The sequence below is a fragment of the Rhinolophus sinicus genome, linkage group LG03, assembly GCF_036562045.2.
Source record: "Rhinolophus sinicus isolate RSC01 linkage group LG03, ASM3656204v1, whole genome shotgun sequence".
NCBI classification, from domain to species: domain Eukaryota; kingdom Metazoa; phylum Chordata; class Mammalia; order Chiroptera; family Rhinolophidae; genus Rhinolophus; species Rhinolophus sinicus.
In genome coordinates, this window is record NC_133753.1 from 157814934 (window position 1) to 157841131 (window position 26198).

The window sequence follows — 26198 nt, forward strand, 5'->3', positions numbered from 1 at the left end:
TTTAACCTTTTAAACCGCAATTACTTTTGCACCAACCTATTTTTTTTCAGTGTGTGTCATCACTAAAGGGACTCCTTGTATCTTCTCATTACCTTCACTTCCATCCATGTTGCTTAAGATACTGTACTCTGCATTTTGAATGTGTGTGTGACGCTGTCACTGAAAATTTTATACGAAGCCACAAATACCATTTGCTGTTTGTGATCATGACCACATAACACCATTTGCAATATTGCATTTTTAGAGTGATCTTTAAGTGGCATGATTATAGTGATGTCTAACACTTGCAACTGAGGGTCACACTTTAGGAATTTGTATTAAATTTTTTGCCTTTCTAAAAATCAGTTCTATTCAGTGACTTCTCTGCACATCCCAAAAAGAGTGTGACACCTGTCATGAAGACTATTAAGACTTGACTAAAAGAGCAAATACCTTGCTTTATGTTTGAGCACATACAATAAAAGCGTGTACATTTTAGCCCTCTGCTTATTTGTGGTTAAGCACCAGATGGGATGAATTTCACCCAATTCAGGAACTCATTTTTTAGCTTGGGTGTTTCGTTTCTTATAAAAAGCAATGCCCTATAATAATACCATCTGGAGGCATTGGTAAACTTGCAGATACTAAAGCTGTGATTCTAAAACTTGTTTTTATAGAAAAAGTTCTCTTTGGGTGGTACCCACATCCTTTGCAGTTCTTTCTGCATCAGTGTTGTGAGACTGGAAATCCCCTCATTCATACCGCTTTGCCTCTTTACTTACAGGGGACAGCAGTTTGCTCAGCAGATACAGCAACAGAATCCTGAACTTATAGAACAGCTGAGAAATCACATCCGGAGCAGATCCTTCAGCAGCAGCACCGAAGACCATTCCTGACTTGGCCAGGGACCCCAGTCCAGAGTGTAAATGGTTATGGCTCTGAAGTGTTTGCTGTACATAGTGACCAAAAACCAAAAACAAAAACCCTGAGGAATAAATCTGTCTAGACAGTAGGTTTATCACAAACAGACTTGAACATAACATGACTTCTTTGTAAACAAATCATCAGTAGCCTTGTTAAGTGGCAGTACAGCACTGGACAGCGCACCATTTTCAAATCTTCATCATTGTATTTGTACATTAGACTTAATAACAGAGTGTATCGATTGAACAGTAAGGCTCTTTTATTGGTGAGCTCTCTAGCTCCAAATTCCCTTAAGCAAACTTTTTTGAAAGGGGAGATGACTAAGAGGAAAGGTTTCTCATGCTGGGTTAGAAGTGTACTTGCCACTGAGCAGCATGTCTGGAGAGAAGAAATTTTTTACCTAGGTTTAGCTTTGATAAGGATGTCAGTCACACATACATACCCTAGGGGCAGGACTGTCTTTAATGCTACTTGTTCTGATGGGTAACAGGGAATCCTGGGAGCTGGTGGAAAGCAGCATTTAGTGGAAGGGTTGTTGTTTTGAAAAGAAAAAATAGATGCTGTGAATGTACAAAAAGTGAAGTAGGTAGGATGCTCAGGTTTTCTTCACAGTTCTTAACTAACCTTGCCTGCAGTTTTGTATTGGTACCATTAGCATGGCCAGTTATGCTAAATACATAATAAAATACATTTAGGAATCCTTAATGGTACTGGTTAGGTCAGTTGTATAACTATTCAGTTTAACTAGCACAATTTCCTCAGTGGTGACCTTACCATCGAAACTCTCAAATATACCTACATTTAAATAAGCCAATGACTTGGCCCTTAAGGATTTTCTAAGTGGTGTTTAGTTATGTGCCCATAAACACCATGTTGTTTTTTTTAAACAGTAATTATTTGATGGATAACAAAAAGCATCTATCACTAACAATGCTTGTTCATGTAATCCTCTGCTATGATTTGGTTTGGCATGTTGGTTTTATGCTTCACCTTAATTTGATACAACTTAAACATAATAGGGGGCTTAAAATATACTGCAATTAGAATACATATCAGTTTGTGGAGAGAAATGGCATTGTTAGGTATTAATGACATGGCTCTAACTACAGTGATGGGTGAGACTGTTCTAATTCCAACTGGAATTTCTTTTGTTTGTTAATTATGGAATTGGTTAAGTTGGGCAGACTTGTCATGATTTCACAAGTGCTTGAGAGAAAACAAAAATAAAGTAATGCTGATGATCAGGGCCTTACTCTAACTATTCTCAAAAGACTACTTATTATCTTGAAGTTTAAAAACCAATGTTTCCTTTCTTTCCCTTTGTGAGATTAGACCAGTGGTTCTATAATTTCACTGTAAGAATCATCACCAGGGTATTTATTAAAAATGCAGATGCAGGACCACACTTTCAATTTTTATTTAGTAAGTCCTATAATAAGGAATCACCATTTTAAACAGTATACCAGGTGGTTCTGCTATAGATCCAAAGACTCTAAATTAGAGCAGCACTAGGTTAGAAATTTCTCCTCAGTGAGACCAGCAAATACCTAATCCCCCTGAGTTCAGGCTACAATGAAGACCTATACAAACACATAGTTTTGGCCGGAGAAGAGCAGGACTTGAGTCTTAGGCCCTCTGAATTAAATGTCCTATATTCCATCTAAATTAACTTAATTTTTCATAAGTTAAATTCAGCTCCTAGTGTTCAAGTGTTATACAAAATGAAGTACTAAATGAAAGTGATGACTGATGAAAAAAAGCAAAGTTGATCCTTAATTAAAATTAGTCACTCTTATTCAGTGTTCAGTAAATAAAAGTTTCTAGTATAACCATCTTGAGTGCATTAAAAATGCTTTCAGGTTGATAAAATTGGTAAGCCTCCAGCTTACTGACTAGGAAAATAGAGAAAATACAAATCAACAGTATCAGAAGTGAAAGGAGATATTACTGCAGATATCCTGTAGACATTAAAGGGATCATTTGAAAATAACACAACGAACTCTAGGTCCATATATTTAACAACTTAGACAAAATAAATCTCACGGAAGAAATAGATATCTTCCAGAAAAGAAAACTACAATAACCCCAAATGATTTCAATGGGGAATTCTGCCAAACACTTAAGGTAAAATAATATCAACGCTATACAATCTCTTCCAGAAAATAGAAGAGGAAGAAACATTTCCAAACTCATTTTATATACCTATTACTCTAATACCAAAATCAGACAAAGACATTATATGAAAAAACACTTTAAAACAATGTCTTGATTTGCTAGTATCTGTTGTGAAGGTAGTCATTCATTTTATAAGAAGTAATGGGAAGTGGTGTTTTTCTTCCTTTTTTCTATTCCAGTTTGGGTTTTTTTGCTAATATACCACCTATAACAAATTCATTCTAGACGATATCTGTCCACTTACCTGGATTTCCATTGAATTACAGCCAGTTTTGCTTTTCAAGTCCCTTCATCACGTTGGAATCACTGCATTTCGAAAAAGTTTTGTGTAGTTGGATTTGCTAGCTACTCTTAAAATTTTAAGGAATGCCCCCAATAGCATTCTTCCTTATCTAGAACAAGACAGCATTGAGGAAAATCTTTATATACAGTCTACTTAGGAATGATTAACTTCCATTAACCACATTTCAGTGTAGAAGCTGTAGCTGTTATCATGCTGTTAAACTTAAAATGTCATTTTTATGCAAATTACATTTTCATTTAATATGCCAAATTGTTTATCTAATTTTTATAATATGGTGTAAACAGGTCCTTTCTAAGATGACATTATCTAACCTTTACTTAAAGAATGAACAATATGTGTCTAGGTTATTGCTTATAAAGAGACTTTGTAATTAAGTCAAATTATATAGCACATTTCAAGTGACCATTATATATATGTTACTTTTAAAATTTGAAACAGAGTAAAATAGAAGGCTCAGTCATGAAAAGATGCTTAACAAACAATCAAAACACCCAGTGCAATGGCTATAAAATCTTATTCGTCACTTAATCAATCTTATTCATTTTGGAAGACACAGACATTTTATACTTCTTGTACTTTATTTTGCACAGACATTTCATTATCATTCCAATTTAAGGGGCAAATCTCACTCCAAATATAACTTTCACTTTGGACCAATTTGTCATTGCAATCGATAATTATGCATTTAAGAAAAAACAATTTTTGTATTTGACTTAATGTACTCTTACATTTAAGCAATTATATATACATCCTTGAGCTGCAATTTACCAAAATAAGTTTTTATTTAACAGCATTACCTTTTGTTTTCCTGACAAAACATTGAAACTTTTAGTACATTCATGTTGCAAAGTTGTTTAGAATCTTAACTTTTCACTGTTTTGTTCATGGCATAAGTAAATTAGTATAATTACATGCAGAAAGTTTAATAATATGACATAATTTAGAGTTCAAAATCAAATATCAGAAGCTGGAAATCCTTTAAATATGCCTATGAAAATAAGTGGCTTATTTTTTAATGGGAATAAAAACAGGACTTTTGGACTTAAAAATTATCAGGCTTCTTAATTAAAACTTAGCAGAGTAATTAATCAACAGTCTAAGAAATAAAACCAATTCTGATCTGCTGTAACTGAAACTGAGATGTGTGTGTTTGTATGTCTACACAAACACAGATACATACCAACACAATCATTTTGAAAACAACTAGCCAAATTCATACTGTGTTAGCAAATGTAAGGTTACAGGAGGGCTAGCCCTGTTGCTTTAAACATTTTCTGTTGACTGAGGAGCTGGGATAAACACGGGGTTAAATGAAATATTTCTAAAAGTATTATACAAATTCTAAAGTATGAAGAAATAGCTGTATCTTCTAGATCGAGGCCTGCAACTATGGCCTGCAGGCCAGCTGCCCGGTTTTGTAAACACCACTGTGTTCCTGTTGCCTACTGGATACTCACATACTACAAAAGCAGTGGGGTATTTTCAACAGAAACCACATGGCCTACAAAGCCTAAAATATTTAGTATCTGACTCTTGACATAAAAATTTTCCTAATCCCTGTTCCACGGACACATGGCCTCAAATACAGAGTTTTTCCAGAACAAAGTCCAATGGTCTTCTAAAATGAAATCAAACAGACGTTGTGTAGAAAATGTACAAATGTTAATTTAGCATATAACTTACAAGATAAAATCAGTAGATGGTTTTTTTGAAAACAAATACGTAGTACTTTATCTGTTGTAAAGGAAAGAAATTTAAATAATATATACTTATTTTTGCTGTTGATCATTTTACAAAGATGACAAGAATACAGAAAGTTCTGTTGAAACTCAATGAAAAGCGTAACACTGGAAATTTTCTTCAGCTTTCCACTTTAATGGCCGAAGATACCACACAGACTTGTGCGATGTCATCATATTCATATGTTCTCTTTAAAAACGTGTCTGTTAGTCTTAAGCCGGAGATGCTCTATTGAGAGAAAGATACAGGCCTAAGTTTCATTCATTGGTAATTACTAGAGAAAATATGGATATAATATATGACTATGGGTTAATGGCCCCCAACTATTGAAATTATTGAAAAGAGAGCATACTTGCAGTCCCTGTACTGAAGACAGTAGAGTAAGAGCAAGGCAGAGAGAAGAACTTGGATGTAACTTTCCAAGCTGTCTTCCTGAAATGCCGCACCAGTGGATAGAATTGGTATTGCACATTTCCAAAACCAGATCCATAGTCCTTTCACTGCTGGAGGAATCAGAAAAATAGGAATAAATCTTGTTCCTTTCACAAAGAGGTATGCGATATTCTTCCACTACTGTCAGCAAATTTGTTTTCTGGGTGTCTCGGACAATAAAAGCCAGAAACAGAAATGAAAATATGTCATTTTTATTTCACTTAAGAAAAAGAATCAGGAAAATGAAAGGAGATGGCATTTTCTAGGGTTTAAAGTGGCACTGAGACTAATCTGCCTGTCTGGATGTTGGCCTTCTGGTTGCATTACTGAATACCGGATCCCTGCTGCTGATGTTAACAGTGTTGTCATTTCTCTGGGAGACTTCCAGACACCTGTGTCTATCTCGTTGCTATGCATCCTTCCGATTTCTGTAGGTACTCCACAGGAAAGAAAGAGATAACACTGAGTCTGGTCTAGTGCTTCTGCTATTTATGTTTCTTTACCATGCAGATAACATAGAAAGTGACTGACAACATTTACAAGAAGTAAATATTACTCGGTTATGTTCACTTTACCATGAAAAGCCTGCTTCTGCTTATAATTAACATCACCAGTTCAGCTTAAACATGTTAAAAAAAAACACTGTTAATGAAAGTAGCATTTTTTAAAAAAACACACAAAAGGCTCATGATAAAAAAGTTTCTTACTCTACCACCATTCATGACTACTTTCAACTCTTTTAGCTTTTTTCCCCTCATAGATGGCTTCATATTTTAAAATACTTAAATTTTAAATGTTAATTTATTGATTTTTGGACATAATGATTTAATGATATTTAGCTTTTATATGCCTCTGTCTCCCCAACAAACATTTTAAATAGCCACTATGTGGCACAGTCCAGGTTAGATGAATTACATGAATTTTCTCATTAAATTTCACAAAAATCCTATAAGTATATTGTACGTGTGCGCGCGCACACGTGTGTGTTGGGGGCAGGGTAAATCCCATTTTTATAGATGAGGAAACTGACAATCTAAGAAACAAGTGCTTTTTAGAAAAAAGTTATTTGAATCACAAAGTTAAAATGAACACCGAAAGAAACTGAATTCATTTTTTACAGCACTTTGTCTTTTGGTCAATATCTGATTTGCTATACCTCAAAAACCTCAAAAAATCCAAAAGCACACTGTAAATGCACAGGATCTTTACCGTGTGTGTGGTGTTCACTGAGCAACTATGATGTGGCAGTGCAGGAAAAGACAGGATCCCTTCTCTTGAAAAATTCAGTCTAGTAAGGAAGAGACTAATAACTGTAGCAATATATGAATGTCATTAAGAATGATATTAAAATTTGTTATGGTAGAGAAAGGGATGATTAACTGCATGGGAGGGTCTAGGTAGCTTCATAGGGGAAGCAGGTATTTTGTAATTTTGAAGGATGACTATTTCCTATCCCCCTCTTTGTAAGGTTGGAATGGATATGGGATTAAAAAGGATTACACACATTCAGACTGTGAGGGTTGGAATTCATCACTGCAATATTATCAAAATGCCCCAACTAATAGTACATACAAGTAGTAATAGGAGTAGCAAAAGTGACAGGGCTGGAATTTAATCCTAGGGGTTTTTTTGTTTTTTTTTGGCTTCAAAGTGCTGTGGTCTCTTTGCTTCCCAACAGCTAGATTATACTCTCCCTTTATTATCAAAGTTCTGTTTTCCAATCTATGATTATCCCTTAAATTCATAACTAGTTTTTACTTTCTTAATACTAAAGATACAGCTCAGGTATAGCATGGCTCAGAAAAATCTACCTTACTACATTAAATCTATAATGTATTATTCCATAAGAATCTACTAGTTCATGCTTTAGTAATCGGAAGTCTGAGGGAAGTGTAAACAATGAAAAGAATATGGACTTTGAAGTCAAATATATCTGGTTTCAAATTCTGGCCCCATCTTTTCTAGTTCTCTGAGCTTGAGTCAACCTCTGAGTTAGCTTTCTCTTGCATGGAATGTGAATAATTAATAGTTACCTCATAGGATATGATGAATGAATATAATCAAATACAGAAAACGCCTAATATAGTAGGACCTCAAAAATATGTAATACACAGCTATCAGATGAAGAACTTCACGGTATTCAACATCAACATCAGAGAGGCTATATGTCAAGAGGAAAGTTAAAAGGAGACAGCAATTTAAAAGATCTTAAAATTCTCTTTTAGGTAAGTGAAAAGGAAAGGACATCCATCCACAAACATTGGCATTACCTGCAGTTTGTTATTTTACAGGTAATGTGAAAAGGTTCTTCTAGGTTTACGGTATCTGGGATTGCCTCCAAAGATAACCTAACATCTCCATAACCTGGAGCCTAAGAGAAAAAAACAATACAGTTAACATCCGTTATAAAATCTTTCCATTTTAATGACAGTACCACATCAATACATTCACTAAACAGTTGTTGGGTGACCAAGCTGATGTTCTGAGAAAATATTTTTCAGTCATTCTACTGTTCTTCATTTTAACTTCCTTTGCAGTTATTACCTGTGGAATAGCACTATAGACCCTGACTGTTTTTGCTATAATTACTCCATTGTTCACTAGAGTTACAATGAGTCTCATAGGTAGTCAATAAAGAAATTTCAGGAGGTCTGAATCTTAAAGGGATTTTTTCCGAAGATACTGTAGCTTATACATCCATAACTCTCAGTAGGTAAGGTTACCGCCTGAACAGAAAGGGGATGATCACTTTGAAATGATCCAGGAAGAAAAGCATGTCTCTTCAGACATATGGGCAGGGATGGACCACAAAAACATCAAAGCTTGGAACGTGCCATGGCAGGAGGACAGCTAATTGCTACATTTAAAAATAGGCCCAGTCATAGTAGACTTACTGGGTTGATTACTTCATAAGTTATGTAAATGTCTATAATCACTATGTTGTACACCTGAAACTAACATAATATTGTATGTCAACTGTAATTGAAAAATAAAAAGGCCCAGTGATAATCTTTTTTTTTCCAAATTGTTACCTCAAATGGTTAAAGAAAAGTAAATTTTAGAATATATCAGAACAGGTAGTATTTAGCACAAAAGGAGGATTCTATAGCATAGTCTAACAAGCACAAGAAAAAGAAGCCTGGCAGCTATCCCTGCATTCAGAGCAGAAACTAAGTAAAATATCCAACCAATGCTTACAAGGTAACTTTAGTGGGACTCATTTTCTAGGTTTCAGATGATTCAGATTTTAAACATCTTTTAAAAAAAAGGTATGAAATGAGTAGGTGACTGCAGAAAGACTTTTGGAACGTTGCAAAAAAGAAAACTTTAATATAGAGGAAGTCAGATGAATAGTGAGTGTGAATTACATAGGAGGGAATGATTGATAAGCAGTTATTTTAATTCCTGTTTGGGAAAGTAAAAAACTATGTATCACGTAGAAATTAACATTTGCACATTGTTCATTAATCTCAATACCAATTTTCTACCTAGAGATCAGGGAAATTATTAGTCTTTTATCTCTTATTCTCTTTACAGTGCTCTGATTTTTAGGGGTAGACCTAAGAAAATTTAAATTGTTCTAACTACCTACCACCTCCCAAATCAAAACTTTCACCAAGGTTTTTTCCACTCACCATTCTTTGAAGTTGGCTGGTCTGTAATCTTCCCCTTTCACCTAGATTTGTTTTCCACACAATATCCAATTTTCCGATTACTGTTACTCCCTTAATGATGCCTGCTTTTTCTGCAAACTCCTTTTTGGGTTTTAGGCAGTACAAGTACTGGCGTGTATCCATTGGTTGCAAATATGTTCTTGACCCAAATGTAGTTACACTGACAGGTGGAAACAGAGATGGAGAAAATTCTCTAGCATCTTTTAAAAGAAAAACCATGGCTGTAATTGTTCCTTTTGACAGGAACTGAATAATTTACTATCCAAAGAGCTACAACGGAACAGCTCAGTGGTTTCAACACAAATGAAAAGGATTTGTACTGAGAGGATTTATTAATATTTTTCAGTTGATATAGAAAATCTTGAGGTTCTTTATAATAGAATGCAATATATTACCTAAAATATTGAATATGTATCAATTAACTGAAAACATACAACAGAAATTAGAACTTTAAGTATCCTTTCCATTTTTTTCTACAATTATCAAAGAAAATAGTTAAGAATAAGAAGAAACATAACATTATAAACTAAGTAATCATTTCCAAAAGATCAGGAAGAGAATGGAAAATTGTTTTCCCTAGTGGGTGTATGGGAGGCTATAAACTTTTCTGTATCTAATCACCATAATAACATAAAAGTAAACTTTCCATTTTTAAGAAAGTCAGGTACTTTGTCCAGCTATTACCTTCTTATCCATATTAATGTCAACATTACATTTATTTATTCTTATTCTAAATTACCTATATAAAGACATATGTATTTCATTTTCACAAAACATTAAATCCTGCATTTCTACACTCACTCCTTTTGATGTTGGGAGAATATTTCTTCTTAAAATTCTCCCTCATCCTTACCCTTTCTAACTTCCCCATCGTTCCTTCCCACCATGCCTCAGTTTTATCATTTGCAGGAAAAGATGAAAGGTTCCATATTTATTTCACTGAATTATTATGAAAAATTAAAAAAACAGTACTTTAAATAGTAAAACACAAAATGCAAACAACTAGGATCTTTAATTTTTATGAATAGGTAGAATACAGGAGCTTTTTAGGGCAGTGAAACTATTTTGAAATGTACAGTAATGGTGGATACATGTCATTAGATTTGTCAAAACCAATAGAGTGTACAACACAAAAAATGAACCCTAATGTAAACTATAGATTTTAGTTAATAATAAGTATTAATATTGGCTCACCAATTGTAACAAATGAGCCACATTAAAACAAGATGTAAATAATACGATACTGTGAGTGGGGAGGGAGTCATATGGAAACTTCTTTTGCATCAGTTTTTCTATGAACATAAAAGTTTTCTAAAACAATAAAGTTGTTAATTTAAAAACAACTACAAACCATCTAAGAGTAACATATGTTAGAAAAGTTCATACCTTTCAAAATAAGAACAAATACCTCATAACTCATATTTACCATTCTCCAGCTTGGTGGACTGAATTTAACTCTGTTACATTGTACATTATAGATGGCTCCAACGAGACTTTCTCCATAAACATGGGTGAGGTTGTAATATTCTGAATCTGGGCTTCCAGAAATACTTCATCAGTCTGAGGGTATGAAAAAAATATCCACCAAAGTGTGACGGTATTTAAAATATTAACCTCAACAAAAACATCTGATCTATATAAAGAAAAAATATTAACCACAAATGTGATTAGTTCATGCCTGCAAATCAAAGTTATCATAATGCAAGAAAAGAAATCTTCATCCTAATGTGATTAATAGGGGCAAAGTCAAGTGTTAGTCAACTGATAACTTGTCAAACAATGGATAGGGGATAACTATAATACTTTTTGTATTAACATCCAAAAATATTTAACTGGAATTTCATTCACAAGATCCTAAATCTTTTAGTAAGTCATTAAAATGTTAAAACAAAATTTAGTATGAATATACCTCTGCACCTATCAGTTTAGTAATATGTTAAGATAATTAGGTTTTCGCAATAACTTTGGAGCATAATATAACTTCAATTGTCATATTACTTCAATTTAGAGAGTATAGGGACCACTAATACAGTGAATTATCTATTTTATATAATCTTATAGGATTTAACTTTAAAACTGATTGTTAGTGGTCATTAGTAATTTTTTGGTTTACTTTGAACGTATATTTAGAGCTAAAAAATATGTGAATTATACCAGACAATCTTAGAACTTTTAAATAAAACTAAAGCTATTTTGTAGCCTTAGTGATGGTTTGAAAATTGACACTATTCAGTAGTTTAGTCAATGGATAATTTAAATATTTTTATAAAAATTTTTTATTCCGATTATGTTAAACATCTTTCTTTTTATGCTATTTGATTATTATTTTTGTGTGTGTAATTGAAAGATAAGAAACAACTTGGTTCATTTTTTAAACCCACCTATATAAAAAATGATATACTAAAGATATTCAAGAATTAATTTGTTCAAAAGTTTCATAGCACTATATATAGAAACAAAACAAAATAAACTATGACCAAATAATTTGGCACTTACAAGTGTTTTTACCAGTAAATCCAGGGAAATGGAAATCACTTGCAAAAATATAATGATGAAGATATAATCTACTGTTTCCCGAAAATAAGACCTAGCCGGACAATCAGCTCTAATGCATCTTTCAGAGCAAAAATTAATATAAGACCCAGTCTTATAGAATATAAGACAGGGGTTGATATAATATAATAAATATAATACAATATAATACCATACCGGGTTTTATATAAGACAGGATCTGATATAATATAATAAATATAATATAATATAATATAATATAATATAATATAATATAATATAATATAATAGCGGGTCTTACATTAATTTTTGCTCCAAAAGACACATTAGAGCTGATTGTCCGGCTAGGTCTTATTTTCGGGGAAACACGGTATTATCTAAAATAAAATAGATTCTTCAGTCCTCAGCACATGTGCTCAAATAAAAACAAAACTACGATGATGCATATATCAGTTTAAAAGAATATACCATTTAAAAGCATTTTTCTGTTACTTTTTCTCAAAAAAAACCCCCCAAAAACCTACATATATCCCATCAATCCATTGCTTTAAAAATAACCATAGACCCACATTTCAATTTTAAAAATTCAATTTCTGCATAAATTTACAAAGAGTTTAGATAAAAATGAAAGAAAAACAAGCAACATAATGGAAAATTAAGTTAGTATGAACAGTTAGTATAAAATAGACATTTGAAAATTTAAGAATTCAGTGCTAAGGCAGTTGTTATTATAGATGTAATGTAACTGCATATGCAAATACTGCTTAAACAAAAATTTGACAATATGATTTTAACTAACCTGGACAAATTTGATTTTCTCGTGTTTATTGTTGTCAAAGGGCCATCTTTACCTGACCCAGACTTAAAACTAAAACCACTGTGCATTTGAAAATAAATTTCAACTAGTTTATTCAGAGAATTGAAGTAAAGTAGGCTAATTTATACTATGATGGTGAAAATCCCAAGGTTATTTTAAACAAGGTTAACATGCCTCTTTTAAAAAAACACCTAAGGGAAAACACTAAAAGTGAGAATATAATTGTTTCTGTATGACAATTTAATCGCTGATCATTTTTTTTCTCACAGAATAAGACAATATAAAAAGTACAAAAAAATACATTTTTTTGAAGTCAAACAGGTCTTATTCACAACTAACTTCTTTTTCCACTATGTTTTGTAAAGAGAGGTTTATTAGGCAGAGATCAAAAAGTGGTGAGTAAGGTAAGCATATAAATTTATAATAAAAAATCAAATTACCACAGAACTGAGGTCACTCTAATGGGAAAATAAAAAAGAAAAATTAGAAAAATCAGAATTAAATGTTAAAGAAAAAGAATAACTTTAAAATAAAATGCATTTCTGCATTTTTTTTAATTTACTAAATAAGACAGCATTAGTAAAACGAAAGTAAACAGAAAGCAACATAAAGAAATACGACAAATCATTTTTCTAAAAAGGTGAAACTGCGAAGGTTAAATGAATAGAGAAGAACGCTATAGGTGAATACTTAAACAGAAGCAAATATTCAAAGGCACATCTTGGGGGAGAGAGGTATATTTCATGCCTTGCTGGTTCTATAAATTCTTTACTTACATTGTAATTCTTCATAGATTACCTAAGATTGATATATACTATCCTGTAGAGCTTCTCCTAAATTTACTAATAATGGAATTCTTTTTCCAAGGAGCATCTTGGGTGATTAGGGTTCTATGGATCATAATTCAGGGAATGCTGGGCTAGACCACCTCAGACTAAATTTAGCATTTATTCTCTTCTTGTTAATAGATTTCATAGTTAGTCTTTTTCTTTTTCATATATATTTCTAAAGTTACCTGTTTATCAAGTACCATTTCAAATGTCCTTCTTTTGTGAAACACACAGCTGGAAATCATATTTCACTTCTGTATGTTCTTGGAGTATTAGTACACTTTATGATCTAGTTGGGGAGGGCTGCTTATAATTGTAGTTATGTCACACCAGTCTCCTCCACTAGATCTAAGTCACTTGAGGACTGGGAAGATGTTCAGCTTATATAGTCCTCTTCAGTACCTGGCATGGAGCTCTGTACCCAGCAGGTGACCAAATGTTTGAATCCTAGCTTCTAATGTCACCGATCTCCTTGCAAGGCTTTCCTATTTTAGAAGACTACAACAAAGTTTCTCAAAACTTATTTTCCTTTAGGTGATTCACATATTAGAATTCTTAGAAGCAGCATTAAAAATGTTCCCGACAATCGTAGGGCTAAGTATAGTTGTTGCATAAGGACTATGGCACGGAGCAATAACCATCACCTACTATTAGAGTAGTTTACTAACTCCTATCATTTTCCTGAATTTCCTAGTTGGGGTCCTTAGAATCTGCCTCAAGCTACAGGCTGAACAGCATTTGTTTGCCTAACAGGTATTACTGAGTATCTTAGAGAGACCCTAAATCCTACTTGTTTACTCCTGGTTTTTAAAGAGTTGTCTATTTTCAAAAGTTTAGAATTTCACTAGAATTGTTATTGCTGAAGTTTGTTGGCAAAATTTAAAGATTATGTCTATATATAATGTTAACTGAAAAAGGCAGCCAAAATTGTTACTATGATTATAAAAACAGATTATATATAAATGAGTAAAGACTGAGAATATGGATTAATAAAAAAATCAAATACTTTTTTGTGTGATGAAATTGAGGGGTTTTTCTTTCTTTTGGGGGAATATGTCACTTTTATATTACTCATGGAATAACTATTAGAGCAATTTAAAAAACTATTTGTAAATCACTCTGAATATTATTGTAACAAAACTACTTGTCAAGTATCTTAATGTACCAACACATTTTCAACAAAGAAAACCTAAAATAGCTTAATATACGCTTTCCTAAGAGCCAATTACAGAAAAAAAGACGCCATCTAAAGCCCTATTTATTTCTCATTTTTCTTTTTTTTTTTAATTTTCTTTTTTTATTAGTTTTGGGTGCACAAAGCAATGTAATAGTCATTTACACCCCTCACATAGTGATAACCCCGCCCCCCCATCTACTACCTGTCTGGCATTGTATATAGCTGTTACAATTCCATCGACTCTATTCCCTATGCTGTACTCCATATTCCGTGATTCTATATATACATATATATTTAATTATAGTTGACATACAATATTATTCAACTTTAGCTTCAGGTGTACAGTGCAGTGGTCAGGCATCTACACAGTCTATGAAGTGGTCTCCTTAATAAGTCCAGTGCCCATCTGGCACCCTACATAATCTTTACAACATTATTGATTATATTCCTCAAACTGTATTTCATATCCTTGTGACAATGTTGTGACTACTAATTTGTGCTTTCTAATCCCTTTACCTTCTTCCCCATCTGCGCTCTCACCTAGCAACCATCAATTCCGCCCCCCATTATCTCTGAGTCTATTTCTGTTTTGCTTGCTCGTTTATTCTGTTCTTTAGAGTCCACATATAAGTGAGATCATACGGTATTTGTCTTTCTCCGACTGATTTATTTCACTTAGCATAATATTCTCTAGGTCCACCCATATTGTTGCAAATGGTAAAATTTCATTCTTCTTTATGTCTGAGTAATACTCCATTGCATAAATGTACCACGGTTGCTTTGTCCAATCATCTATCGATGGGCATTTCGGTTGTTTCCATGTCTTAGCTAGTGAATAGCGCTGCAATAAATATAGGGGTGCGTATATTTTTTTGAATTAAGTGTTTTGGATTTCTTTGGATAGATACCCAGGAGTAGAATTGCTGGATCATAAGGAAGGTAGAGTTCCATTTTCAATTTTTTAACGTACCTCCATACTGTTTTCCATAGTGGCTGCACCAATCTGCAATCCCACAAGCAGTGCACGAAGGTTCTCTTTTCTCCACATCCTCACCAGCACTTGCTGTTTGAATTATTGATAATAGCCTTTCTGACAGGAGTGTGGTGGTATCTCATTGTGGCTTTTATTTGCATTTTTGTAATGATTGAGCATTTTTTCATATGTCTGTTAGCCTTCTGCATGTCCTCTTTAGAGAAATGTCTCTTCAAATCCTGTCCATTTCTTATTTGGGTTGTTTGATTTTTTTGGTGTTGAAATGTATAAACTGTTTATAAATTTTGGATATTAACCCCTTTTCAAATATATCATTGGCAAATATCTTCTCCCATTCAGTAGGATGTCTTTTTGTTTTATTGATGATTTCCTTTGCTGCAAAAAATCTTTGTAGTTTGATGCAATCCCATGTTTATTTTTTCTTTTGCTTCCCTTATATTAGTAAAAATATTACTAAGAGTAACGTCTGCATATTTTCTTCTAGGAATTTTAAGGTTTCGGGTCTTACATTTAAGTCTTTAACCTATATTGAATTTATTTTTGTATAGTGAAAGAAGGTGGTCCAGCTTCAGTTTTTTGCATGTGTCTGTGCAGTTTTCCCAGCACCATTTATTAAATAGACTGTCTTTATCCTGGTGTGAATCTTTGCTTCCACTGTCATAGATTAAATGACCAACAGGCATGGATTTATTTCTGGACTCTCTATTCTGTTCTGTTGATCTATGTGTCTGTTTTTATGCCAATAGCATGCTGTTATGATTACTATAGTCTTGAAGTATGATTTGATGTCAGATAGCGTGATACCTCCGACTGTGTTCTTATTTCTCAAGACTGCTGTGGCTGGCTATTCAGGGTCTTTCATGATTCCATATAAATTTTAGGATTATATATTCCAGTTCTATGAAAAATGTCATTGGTAATTCGATAGGGATTGCACTGAATCTATATATTACCTTAGGTAGTATGGACATTTTAACTATATTAATTCTTCCTATCCATGAGAATGGTATATGTTTCCATTTACTTGTATCTTCTTTAATTTCTCTCTTCAATGTCTAATAATTTTACTAGTACAGGTCTTTTATTCATTGGTTAAATTTATTCCTACGTATTTTTTGGTTTTGAAGCAATTGTAAATGGGACTGTTTTCTTAATTTCTCCTTCTGATAGTTTGTTATTGGTGTATAAAAATGCAACTGATTTCTGAATATTAATTTTGTATCCTGCTACTTTACTAAATTCATTTATCAGTTCTAATAGTTTTCAGTGGAATCGTTGGGGATCTCTATATATGGTATCATGTCATCTGCATACAATGACAATTTTACTTCCTCCTTTCCAATTTAAATGCCTGCCTTTAATTTCTTTTCTCTGTCTGACTGCTGTGGCTAGAACTTCCAGAACTATGCTGAATAAAAGTGGTGAAAGTGGGCAACCTTGTCTTGTTCCTGATCTTAAGGGGAGTGCTTTTAGTTTTTCCCCATGGATTAGGATGTTAGCTGTGGGTTTATCATCTATGGCTTTTATTATGTTGAGATATGATTCCTCTATTCCTACTTTGCTAAGTTTTTATCATAAATGGATTCTGGATTTTGTCAAATGCTTTTTCTGCATCTACTGATATCAGACCATATGATTTTTATTTTTCATTTTGTTATGGTGGTATATCACATTAATTGATTTGTAGATATTGAAAACAACTTTGCATACCAGGAATGAATCCCACTTGATCGTGGTGTATGATCTATTTAATATATTGCTGAATTTGGTTTGCTAATATTTGGTTGAGGATTTTTGCATCTATGTTCATTAGGGATATCAGCCTATATTTTTCTGTTTCTGTAATGTCTTTGTCTAGTTTAAGGATCAGGGTGACAGTGGTTTCATAAAATGAGCTCCTTCCGGATTTTTTGGAATAGTTTGAGGTGATAATTCTTTTTTGAATGTTTGGTAAAATTATTCACCTATGAAGCCATCTGGTCCAGGGCTTTTGTTTGTTGGGAGCCTGTTGATTACTAATTCAATTTCGTTGGTAGTAATTGGTCTGTTCAGATTTTCTGTTTCTTCTTGATTCTGCCTTGGAAGAATGTATATGCTTCTAGAAATTTATCCATTTCTTTCAGATTGTCTAATTTGTTGGCATATAGTTGCTTGTAGTATTTTCTTAAACTTTTTTTGTATTTCTGTGGTGTCTGTTGTTACTTCTTCTTTTTCATTTCTGATTTTATTAATTTGGGTTCTCTCTCTTTCTTGATGAGTTTGGCTAACGATCTGTCAATTTTGTTTATCTTTTCAAAAAACCAGCTCTTGGTTTCACTGATCTTTTGTATTGTTTTTTTGGTCTCTATTTCGTTTATCTCTGTTCTGATCTTTATTATCTCCTTTCTTATACTCCCTTTGAGTTTATTTTGCTGTTGTTTTTCCAGACCCCTTAGGTGTAAAGATAGACTGTTGATTTGAGATTTTTCTTATTTTTTTAGGTATGCCTGCATTGCTATGAATTTCCTTTTTAGGACTGCTTTCACTGTATCCCATAGATTTGGGGTCGTTGTATTTTCATTTTCGTTTGTCTCAAGGTATCTTTTGATTTCATCCTTGATCTCATTGTTGAATCCTTCATTATTTAGTAACATGTTATTTAGCCTTCTAATTTTCTAACATATCTATTCTAACAGAATAGTTAGCAATCTCCTCTCAAGCTATGAACGAAACATTTCCTAAGAAAATAAGAAATAAGACTATTTAAAGTTTATCAATCTGAATACTATATTAATGAATAGTATACTAGTAATATCAAAAAATGTGGAACAAATATGTAGTATTCCAACTTCCCTGCCCCCCAAAAGAAATGTGAACTCTTTAACATCTAGTAATCTCCTTGATGAGACTGTACCCTCTCATCAAATATGTATGCTCTTCACTACAGTATTCCACGTGTTTGCAACTCTTCTTAGAATTCCTTCACTGCTCTGACATTTTGATGTTTCCAACATCCATTCCTTCTAGACTGTTTCCCTCCTCTTCTTCCATGAAGCTTCTTCAGACTATTCCAAAATCTCATCCTCAGAATTCCTGTAGTACACCTTTTTATATCATTCTCTTTAGACTCACTGTATACTCTATTAGGTAGTTTCGTTATTTTATGCCTTTTTTCTTTTTTCCTAACAGGTCTTAACTGCAGGTCAGGTTCCTTATCTTAGACATCTTAGTAAGCCCAGTTGTAGACCAAACTTTATACTGAATAAAAACTCAGATGCTGTTGGTAAAAATATCTACCAAATTTGAGATGTGATTGCAAATTTCTGATCATCTGGTTTCAGAGTAATAAAGATATAATTTCCTTTCAAAATATTGTAGTTAAACATCTTTGAATTTATCACTGTGATATGAAATATAACTTTGGGGGGAAAGGGACCAATAGGAAATCTGCTTTCTCTGGAGTTCCTGAAGCAAGGATTAAAATAAAATTTCGTAAAAGAAATTCAAGCAATAAAACCTTTCTCCAATGGCAAATTCTATTTTATCTCTTTTGTTAGGATAGAATACAGATTAACTTCTTTTCTAAAAGTTACTTCTTTCTATATTTTTGCCAAACTTATTTTTCCCAATAAGCATTTCAAGCCAGTTACCAAACTCAGCATCCTAACTCTGCCTGGCACACTGACTTCTCGGGACAAGAATATGCTGAGCTCTACTTGTTAATATTTTTCCATGTAAATATTAAATCTTTTTTGCAGTGTTAGATCTACTACTTAAATTTTTGTAGTATCAGAATTACATTGTAAATATTCAATAGATTGCTAATGTTTTTAGACAGTAACAACAACCATTAAATGAAATTATAGGGCCATCATTTAATAAAAGAGGTGAAAAAGACTCACAAAATTAATAATGAGAATAAAAATCAAGACATACTGATTCCATTTAAATTGAAGACAGCAAATTAAAAGAGATCTACAATGAAATTATTCACTTTTGATTGAACTTTATGCTCATTTTTCACAATCTGCAATAGCAATTTACTTCAATACAAAATGTAATACAACAGAATTTTAGTCAAACAAGATCTTAGTGTTTAATCTGAAATCGCATTAAGTGCCCAACACTTACCTCTGCATTGTAAAATTTGGTTTTCACATCCAGTGGTTTGAGAACCTAGTTGAATAAAACATATCAATCAGAGATTCTTATCATTTGACCATTTATTTTTGTTTGTTTGTTTTAAATAGTAGGGTTTAAAATTATCAAAGGCATTTTCCAATTTTAATTGTAAAATACTTTTCTAATGGGTATGCAATACTCTTGCAAAAACAAGAAACAATTCTAAACGCATTTTTTAAAAAAGGTAACCATTTCTTGACTGGGTGATAGTTACATGGATTTTACTTCATTACATTTTACTATAAACTTAACACATATTTAAATATTTTTCTTTATGTACATTTCACAAGCAAATGTTTACCAAAATAAGCAACTGAAGCTCCTTTTATTTTCTTTTAAAAGGCATGCAAAATGTTAAACAAATGAGCAATGTAGCAAAGCAACAGCAAAAACGATTCTATTGATAATACTTTTCTCTTTGACTTACAGAGGAATGAAAAATACACATAGCATCATATATATAGAGCTCTCTCTACGTATAGATCTATATATGGTTGCTTTCCCGCCCACACACATACATATGTTAAACCAGTGGTTTTTAACTATATTTGATCATTGATCTTGAAAACTGTGTATAAACCAAAATTCTACCTACAATTTCAGTGACTCATGGAGTCTCTGATGAAGCTTGGTCTACTCAGCCCAAGTCAATAGTCTCTCATTTAAATATTTCTTTAGAATTTTGATACTTGACACTCATTGTTTCCCCCATTCTAGGTTCTCATGTGTTTTATCAAGTCATGAAAACAAAACTTTTTTTACGATAAAAATCTTCAAGTTTCGTTATTAAAACATTACATTGGTAATGATAATTTCTCTGATTTTATTTAACTTAATTATGTCTAACTTTAGATTGCTACTAATATGACAAATCCAAAAATATTAAGCTATTTACTTTATTTGGAGCCTTTTTTACACTGTAGATAAAGTAGAAATAACTGCACACTTCCAGGGAAGAAAGGCATCGAAAAACCATTTACCATTGTCATATTCAATACCTGAAATTTGAAGAATTTTCTAAAATACATTTTTTCTCCACCCTGGGTTGTATAACTCACCGCACACACCAAGCTGAAACAGAAAGCTGTCTTAATGATTCTGAAACATTTTCAATTTTGTATCTTAATAGTAAATCTAACACACCTCATTTCTACCTACAATCTGGAAAGAATTTATACCAGTCATGTGAAAGTGTAGTCAAATGAGCCTATAGCAGGGAAAAAAAGCATTCCAGCAGATGTAAATATAATTACATGAATAAGGAAGCTTTGATTAGTAAAATGAGATATACAATTTTTGGAGCAGGAAGTCTGTACCTTTTCCTTCAAAAGGTGAAATATATTCCAAAATAAATTCCAGAATAACCCATTAGTTGAATGTAAAAAGTAAGTTCATATAAACTAGAAGAAATACAATTTTTTAAAAAATTCCAGCATGGGGAAAGACTTCATAACATAAATGCAATGGGAAAGAAAAGCTTCTTAAAGTTTTTAAAATTGAGTAAATCAAAGACACTAAAGTAAAATAAAAATGCAGACAACAAACTGGGATAAAACACTTCTAACAATACATGGAGAAAACGGTTAGATGTTTAATATACAAAGAATTCTTGCAAGTCAATAAGGAGAACATTCATATCTCACTCAAATTAGGAGGAAAGGAATACATAAACTGTAATACCATACTGGATAACAAGAATGTGAAAATGTTCGGCCTCACAACCAATCAAAGAAACAAAGTAAAATAATGAGATAAGATTTTTTTCATCTCTTAAGGTTTGGCAAAAAGTCTTTATAAGTGATATCACCGTTGATAAGGATGTAGAGAAACCGACTCTATACTGCTAGTGATCATAAGAAATTTAGAAAATAATTCTTCAATAAAAGAGCCTTAAAAATGTTTATTATGCTCCCATGGTACACCCACTTCTAGCAATCTATCATAAGGAAATTTTAAGGGGTACATCACAGTGTTATTTATAATAGTGAAAAACTGGAAATAAAATCCAAATTTAGGGTAAACAAAATATATGGTCCCAATGTGAAAGATAAAGCCATTTAAAAATAATGTTTTCAAGAAAACTGACTTATGTTCATGGTGACTCAAGAAGATAAAACCATGGGTAGTATGATAAAAATTTTGTAAAGTATTATACAAATTATTTACACACATCTGTTATCTATATGCCCATACAAAAAATTTGAAGAAATATACCAATATTTTAATAGTGGTTATGTGAGGTGGTGGCATTGTAGGTAATTTAATTTCTCCTTTATACTTATACCTAGTACTAAGCCAGGTGCTAGGAATATAGAATTGATCAAAACACAATACCTGCTCTCAAAGTGCTCACAGTAGAAGCAGTTTAGTAAGGTAAAGATTTTGAGGTTAGATTTAGATTTGAGTTCTATGCCATTATTTACCAGCTATTTAATTCTACAAAAGTCTCATTTTCTATAAAAATGGGGACTTTATACATTTAATACCATTTGTTGAAACTCAATTTCAACAAATATTGACGTATTTTTTTTGCTAGATGCTGGGCATATAGCAAACTTGATGAAACTCATACTTTAATGGGGATGGTAGGCACTCAATAATTTAAGTACAAAAGGCATTTAAAAAAATGACAAGTTGTGGGTGCTATAGAATATACAAAAGGGTGACAATCAAGTGTAGGTCAGAAAAGCCTCTCTGAGGAAGTCATGCTGTAACTAAGAAATGAAGAAGTAGAAGTAAACTAAACTAAACAACGTAATAATTTCTTTGTAAGGGAAGAATACATTTCAAATCATGCAGTTCAGGGGTAAAAGAAGTCCCGTATGACTGCCATGCAGAGGGAGAGAAGACTGATAAAAGGTGGAAACAGAGAGTCTCGTAAGAATTAGGTTGTGGAGAGCTTTCTAAAATCTACACAAAGTCAGAATTTCCTAAGGGTAGTGAAAGGTCACTCAAAAGGTAAATGACTTATCTGAGATCACATAGTTTAATAAATGATGAAGCTGAAATTTAAACTTCGGAAAAATTTGACTCATACCAATCATAGAATATACAAGTGTATTTAAAAATGCCTACAACAGATCTTGTCACCAAAATGAACTGATTAAATAAGATACTATTACATACTTTAATATTATATAATTATTTAAGACAAAGAAAAGCAAAAGTAGAGATGAAGAAGAGACAATAATGAGAGATAGTTAAGAATAGGATTTGCGAATTGATTGGATGTGAGGGTGGTAAGGCAGATGGAGAAGTCTAAAATTACTTTAGGTGGCTGAAATGTTCACATTTGCTTCTCAGAAAGAAAGAAAGAAAAATACAGCTTTACCATTCAAATACATACACAGGCCAGGATACAGAAATTGAGATTTTCTTCTCATAGATTGTCTTACTTTGGTTCTGCATTTCTGAATTCTCAGGGTACAGTGCATAGACATAGTTAAACACAGAATACAGAACTGAAAACTTGTGAATTTAAAAATAAATGCTATTAAAATCAGTTGCTAGCATTTCAAAAGATAATAAATGTACTTTTAGAGTGCTACCTGGGTTTTAAACATTTGCATAACTTTTTATTTTTTAGATAAAATTGTCTGTAGGTGCAAAAATGAAACTAGAGATAAATGAGGATAAATTAAGATTTTTTTTCCCCTATCAAACTTTCTGTTTAAAGTTTGTTTCTGGTAAACATGTAAAAGTGAAACATAAAAGGGTCTGAAGTAGGTTTTTAGGTTTAATGATAACTAGAAATAAAGCAGAAGTTTCAAATAAAGGAATATATAAGCAAAAGCCTTCAAGAACTAGTAAATTAATCCTTACATGTGTGTTCCAATTTCCTTTACTTCATGATGTATGACATCATCAATACAACAATCAGGTTTAAGTTCAGCCACTGCAGCATTGGAGGCTGAAAGGTTTAAACGCTGAGAGCTTGTCTGAAGATCAGCCTTGAAAGAAAGTGGTAAGAAAAATCCAAATGAGACTGGTTACACAGTATGGATGGGTACAAGTGTAAAGAATAGGGGAAAAGGAACAAAGAAGTATGATGAAGGGGGAGCAACATTTCTCTGTGTAAATCTTTCTGTATAGCTCTGATGCTTTGAACCATGGTAATGGTTCACACACACATGCACATTAAAAATAAAATCAACTGAGTAGTAGGGTAAATCCAAAATTAAATACCAAAGGCTCACACTGCTGTAGAGTGTGTTTTTGACTTAGGGATATCAAAGCACCCCAGACTGCAATTCACAGAATACAAAGTCACCAAAAGTCTTCATCAAAAATACTATTAAAAAAAAACAGGTAACAAGAATTTAAACAATTCATTGATAAATATTGCTATCCCTAACAAACTGTGAAACAGAAAAAACTGTAATGTAATACTTAAATTGAATTAAATACCTTCAAAAAAACATTAGGAAATATGAAAAAAAAACCTTGAATGAGAAATTTCAAAACTATAGCAAAAATTTAAAAAAGCATTTTAAATTTTTTTTTGTAAAAGTTGACTGAACTCAAAAAGATAAAGACCATATCAGAAACAAAGACTAAATTACAAGGCATCCCCAGAAAGATAGATCTGAATGAATATTTAATAAGGGACACTAAAAAAAAGGAGGCAAAGAAGAACCAGTTTACATATAGAGTTTGTAAAATAATAAATGAAAACTTTCTGGAAATAAAAGATCTGTATCTATAAATTGAAAGTGTCTACTTGGTATTGAAGAAATCACATCCAAGACCAACTCTGAAACTTATAGAAAATAATCCCCTGGGCTTCCAGAAAAAATTATCAAATAACTTACAAGGCAAGAAAATTAGACTGGCATCAGTCCTCTAAAAAACAACACATACAGCTAGGTAAGAAAGGAGTAACATTTTCAGAAAACATAAGGAACATAAATGTAAACAATGGATTTTAGCATTTTCAGAAAATATAAGGAAAATAAAATGTAAACAAAGGATTTTATATCTAGCCAAACTGTTCTTCATACATGGAAAAACACTTCTGAACATGCAAGGACTTGGAGAATACTGTATCTACAAGCATGTCCTGAGCCATTTACTTGAGAAATCTCCATCCAACCAATATGCAAATTAAAAAAATAGGAAGATATGAGACAGGGAAAAGGAAAGTGGCATACATAGGTGGAAGTTAAAGGATGCTATTAAAGACTAAAAACTCTATAATAAGTAGCTGTGTAAGAAAACAGGGAAGAGGGAGCATTATAAAAGAGGTAAATACAAAGGTGAGAACTAGAACAGAAATACACACCTTTCTAACTACAAAAAAAACATTTAAAAAAATGAGCAATGAAAACACATTGTGTGGAGGAAAAAAACAGTAGATATAACATAATACACCCAATATGTAAATATCAAATGAGGTGACATAATTGAAACCACGCATGTCAAACTTATCAAAATATGTGAATGAACTTAATTCATCTATTAAAAAAATTCAATTTGGCTCCCAAAGCAAGAACTAATTATATGTCATATAAAAAGACATAAATAAAAATGAAATGACTCAAAAACAAAAATAAAGATATGGGCAAAAGCATACCAGGTAAACAGAAATAGTAAGAAAACAGGATTAGTGATACTGATACCACTACTATGATTTAGGCCAAAATGGATTAAGTGTAGCAAAGGAGGATACTTTTACTGCTAAAAGCCACAATTCATAATGGAGAATAACAAGTATAAATATGTATACACCAAACAGCATAGTCTTCATAAAGCAAAAAGTCTAAGAGACATGAGACTTAAACAGAAACACACTAGTAATATAAGATTAGAATGCCTCACGCAGTATAAGACAGATCAAGTTAAAAAAAAAAGTAAAGATATAAAAGATCTAATATCACAATCAATAGAGTAAATATTATGGATATCCAGCTTTACAGCTGATAATAAAAAATACACTTTCTTCTCAATTATACATGGAATATTCATTAAAAAATAATATTAGGAAACAAAACTTTGGAGTTCTATAAATAGAAATATTACAAGAAAATTGTGATTATAATACAATAAAAGTACAAATTATTAATAAAAAAAAGGCCTTTCTGTATGAAAAACCTTCTATTAAACAACTCTTGAATAGAAGGGGAAACACAAAGGAAATTACAGAATTCTTTAAAAAGCAATCACAATGAAAATGCTACATATCAGAATCTGTAGGCTATATCTAAAGCAGTGAATCAGAAAAAAAATTCATTTTTATCAATGGAGATAAAATAAAAATAAACAAACTAAATCCCCAGCTAAAAAACTGAAAAAGAACAAAAAGCTGAAAAAAAAAAAGCTGAAAAATCAGAAGCACAAGAGATAGTTAAAAGCAAAAATTAATGAGGTATGAAATAGAAATAGATTACATATAAAGTAATAAAAGCTGTGTTTTTTTGAAAAAACAATATGCAAACCAAGAACTAGCTAACTTAATCAAAAATATGCAAAATAAGTAATGAC

General features: G+C 32.2%; 2 protein-coding genes across 6 annotated transcripts in view; one reads left to right on the plus strand and one right to left on the minus strand.

The window, feature by feature from the left end:
* SGTB (small glutamine rich tetratricopeptide repeat co-chaperone beta) overlaps positions 1–4517 on the plus strand; it is a 35724-nt gene extending 31207 nt beyond the window's left edge. Inside the window, exon 10 of one of the 2 annotated variants that reach the window (XM_019743991.2) lies at positions 764–4517. In XM_019743991.2, the coding sequence (XP_019599550.1) occupies positions 764–875 (112 nt within the window). In that variant the 3' untranslated portion in view covers positions 876–4517. The remainder of the gene's footprint in view (positions 1–763) is intronic. The other variant, XM_019743982.2, reaches the window with a different exon arrangement.
* The window catches only part of TRAPPC13 (trafficking protein particle complex subunit 13), a 35047-nt gene continuing 12790 nt past the window's right edge, over positions 3942–26198 (minus strand). The window contains exons 5-13 of one of the 4 annotated variants that reach the window (XM_019743951.2): positions 23541–23668; positions 20717–20789; positions 19668–19712; positions 12997–13014; positions 10655–10788; positions 9190–9388; positions 7825–7925; positions 5475–5622; positions 3942–5350 (exon numbers count right to left, since the gene is read on the minus strand). In XM_019743951.2, coding sequence (XP_019599510.1) covers positions 5243–5350; positions 5475–5622; positions 7825–7925; positions 9190–9388; positions 10655–10788; positions 12997–13014; positions 19668–19712; positions 20717–20789; positions 23541–23668 — 954 coding nt within the window. In that variant the 3' untranslated portion in view covers positions 3942–5242. Of the gene's footprint in view, positions 5351–5474; positions 5626–7824; positions 7926–9189; positions 9389–10654; positions 10789–12996; positions 13015–19667; positions 19713–20716; positions 20790–23540; positions 23669–26198 lie in introns of all 4 variants that reach the window. The other 3 variants (XM_019743941.2, XM_019743969.2, XM_019743960.2) reach the window with 3 other exon arrangements.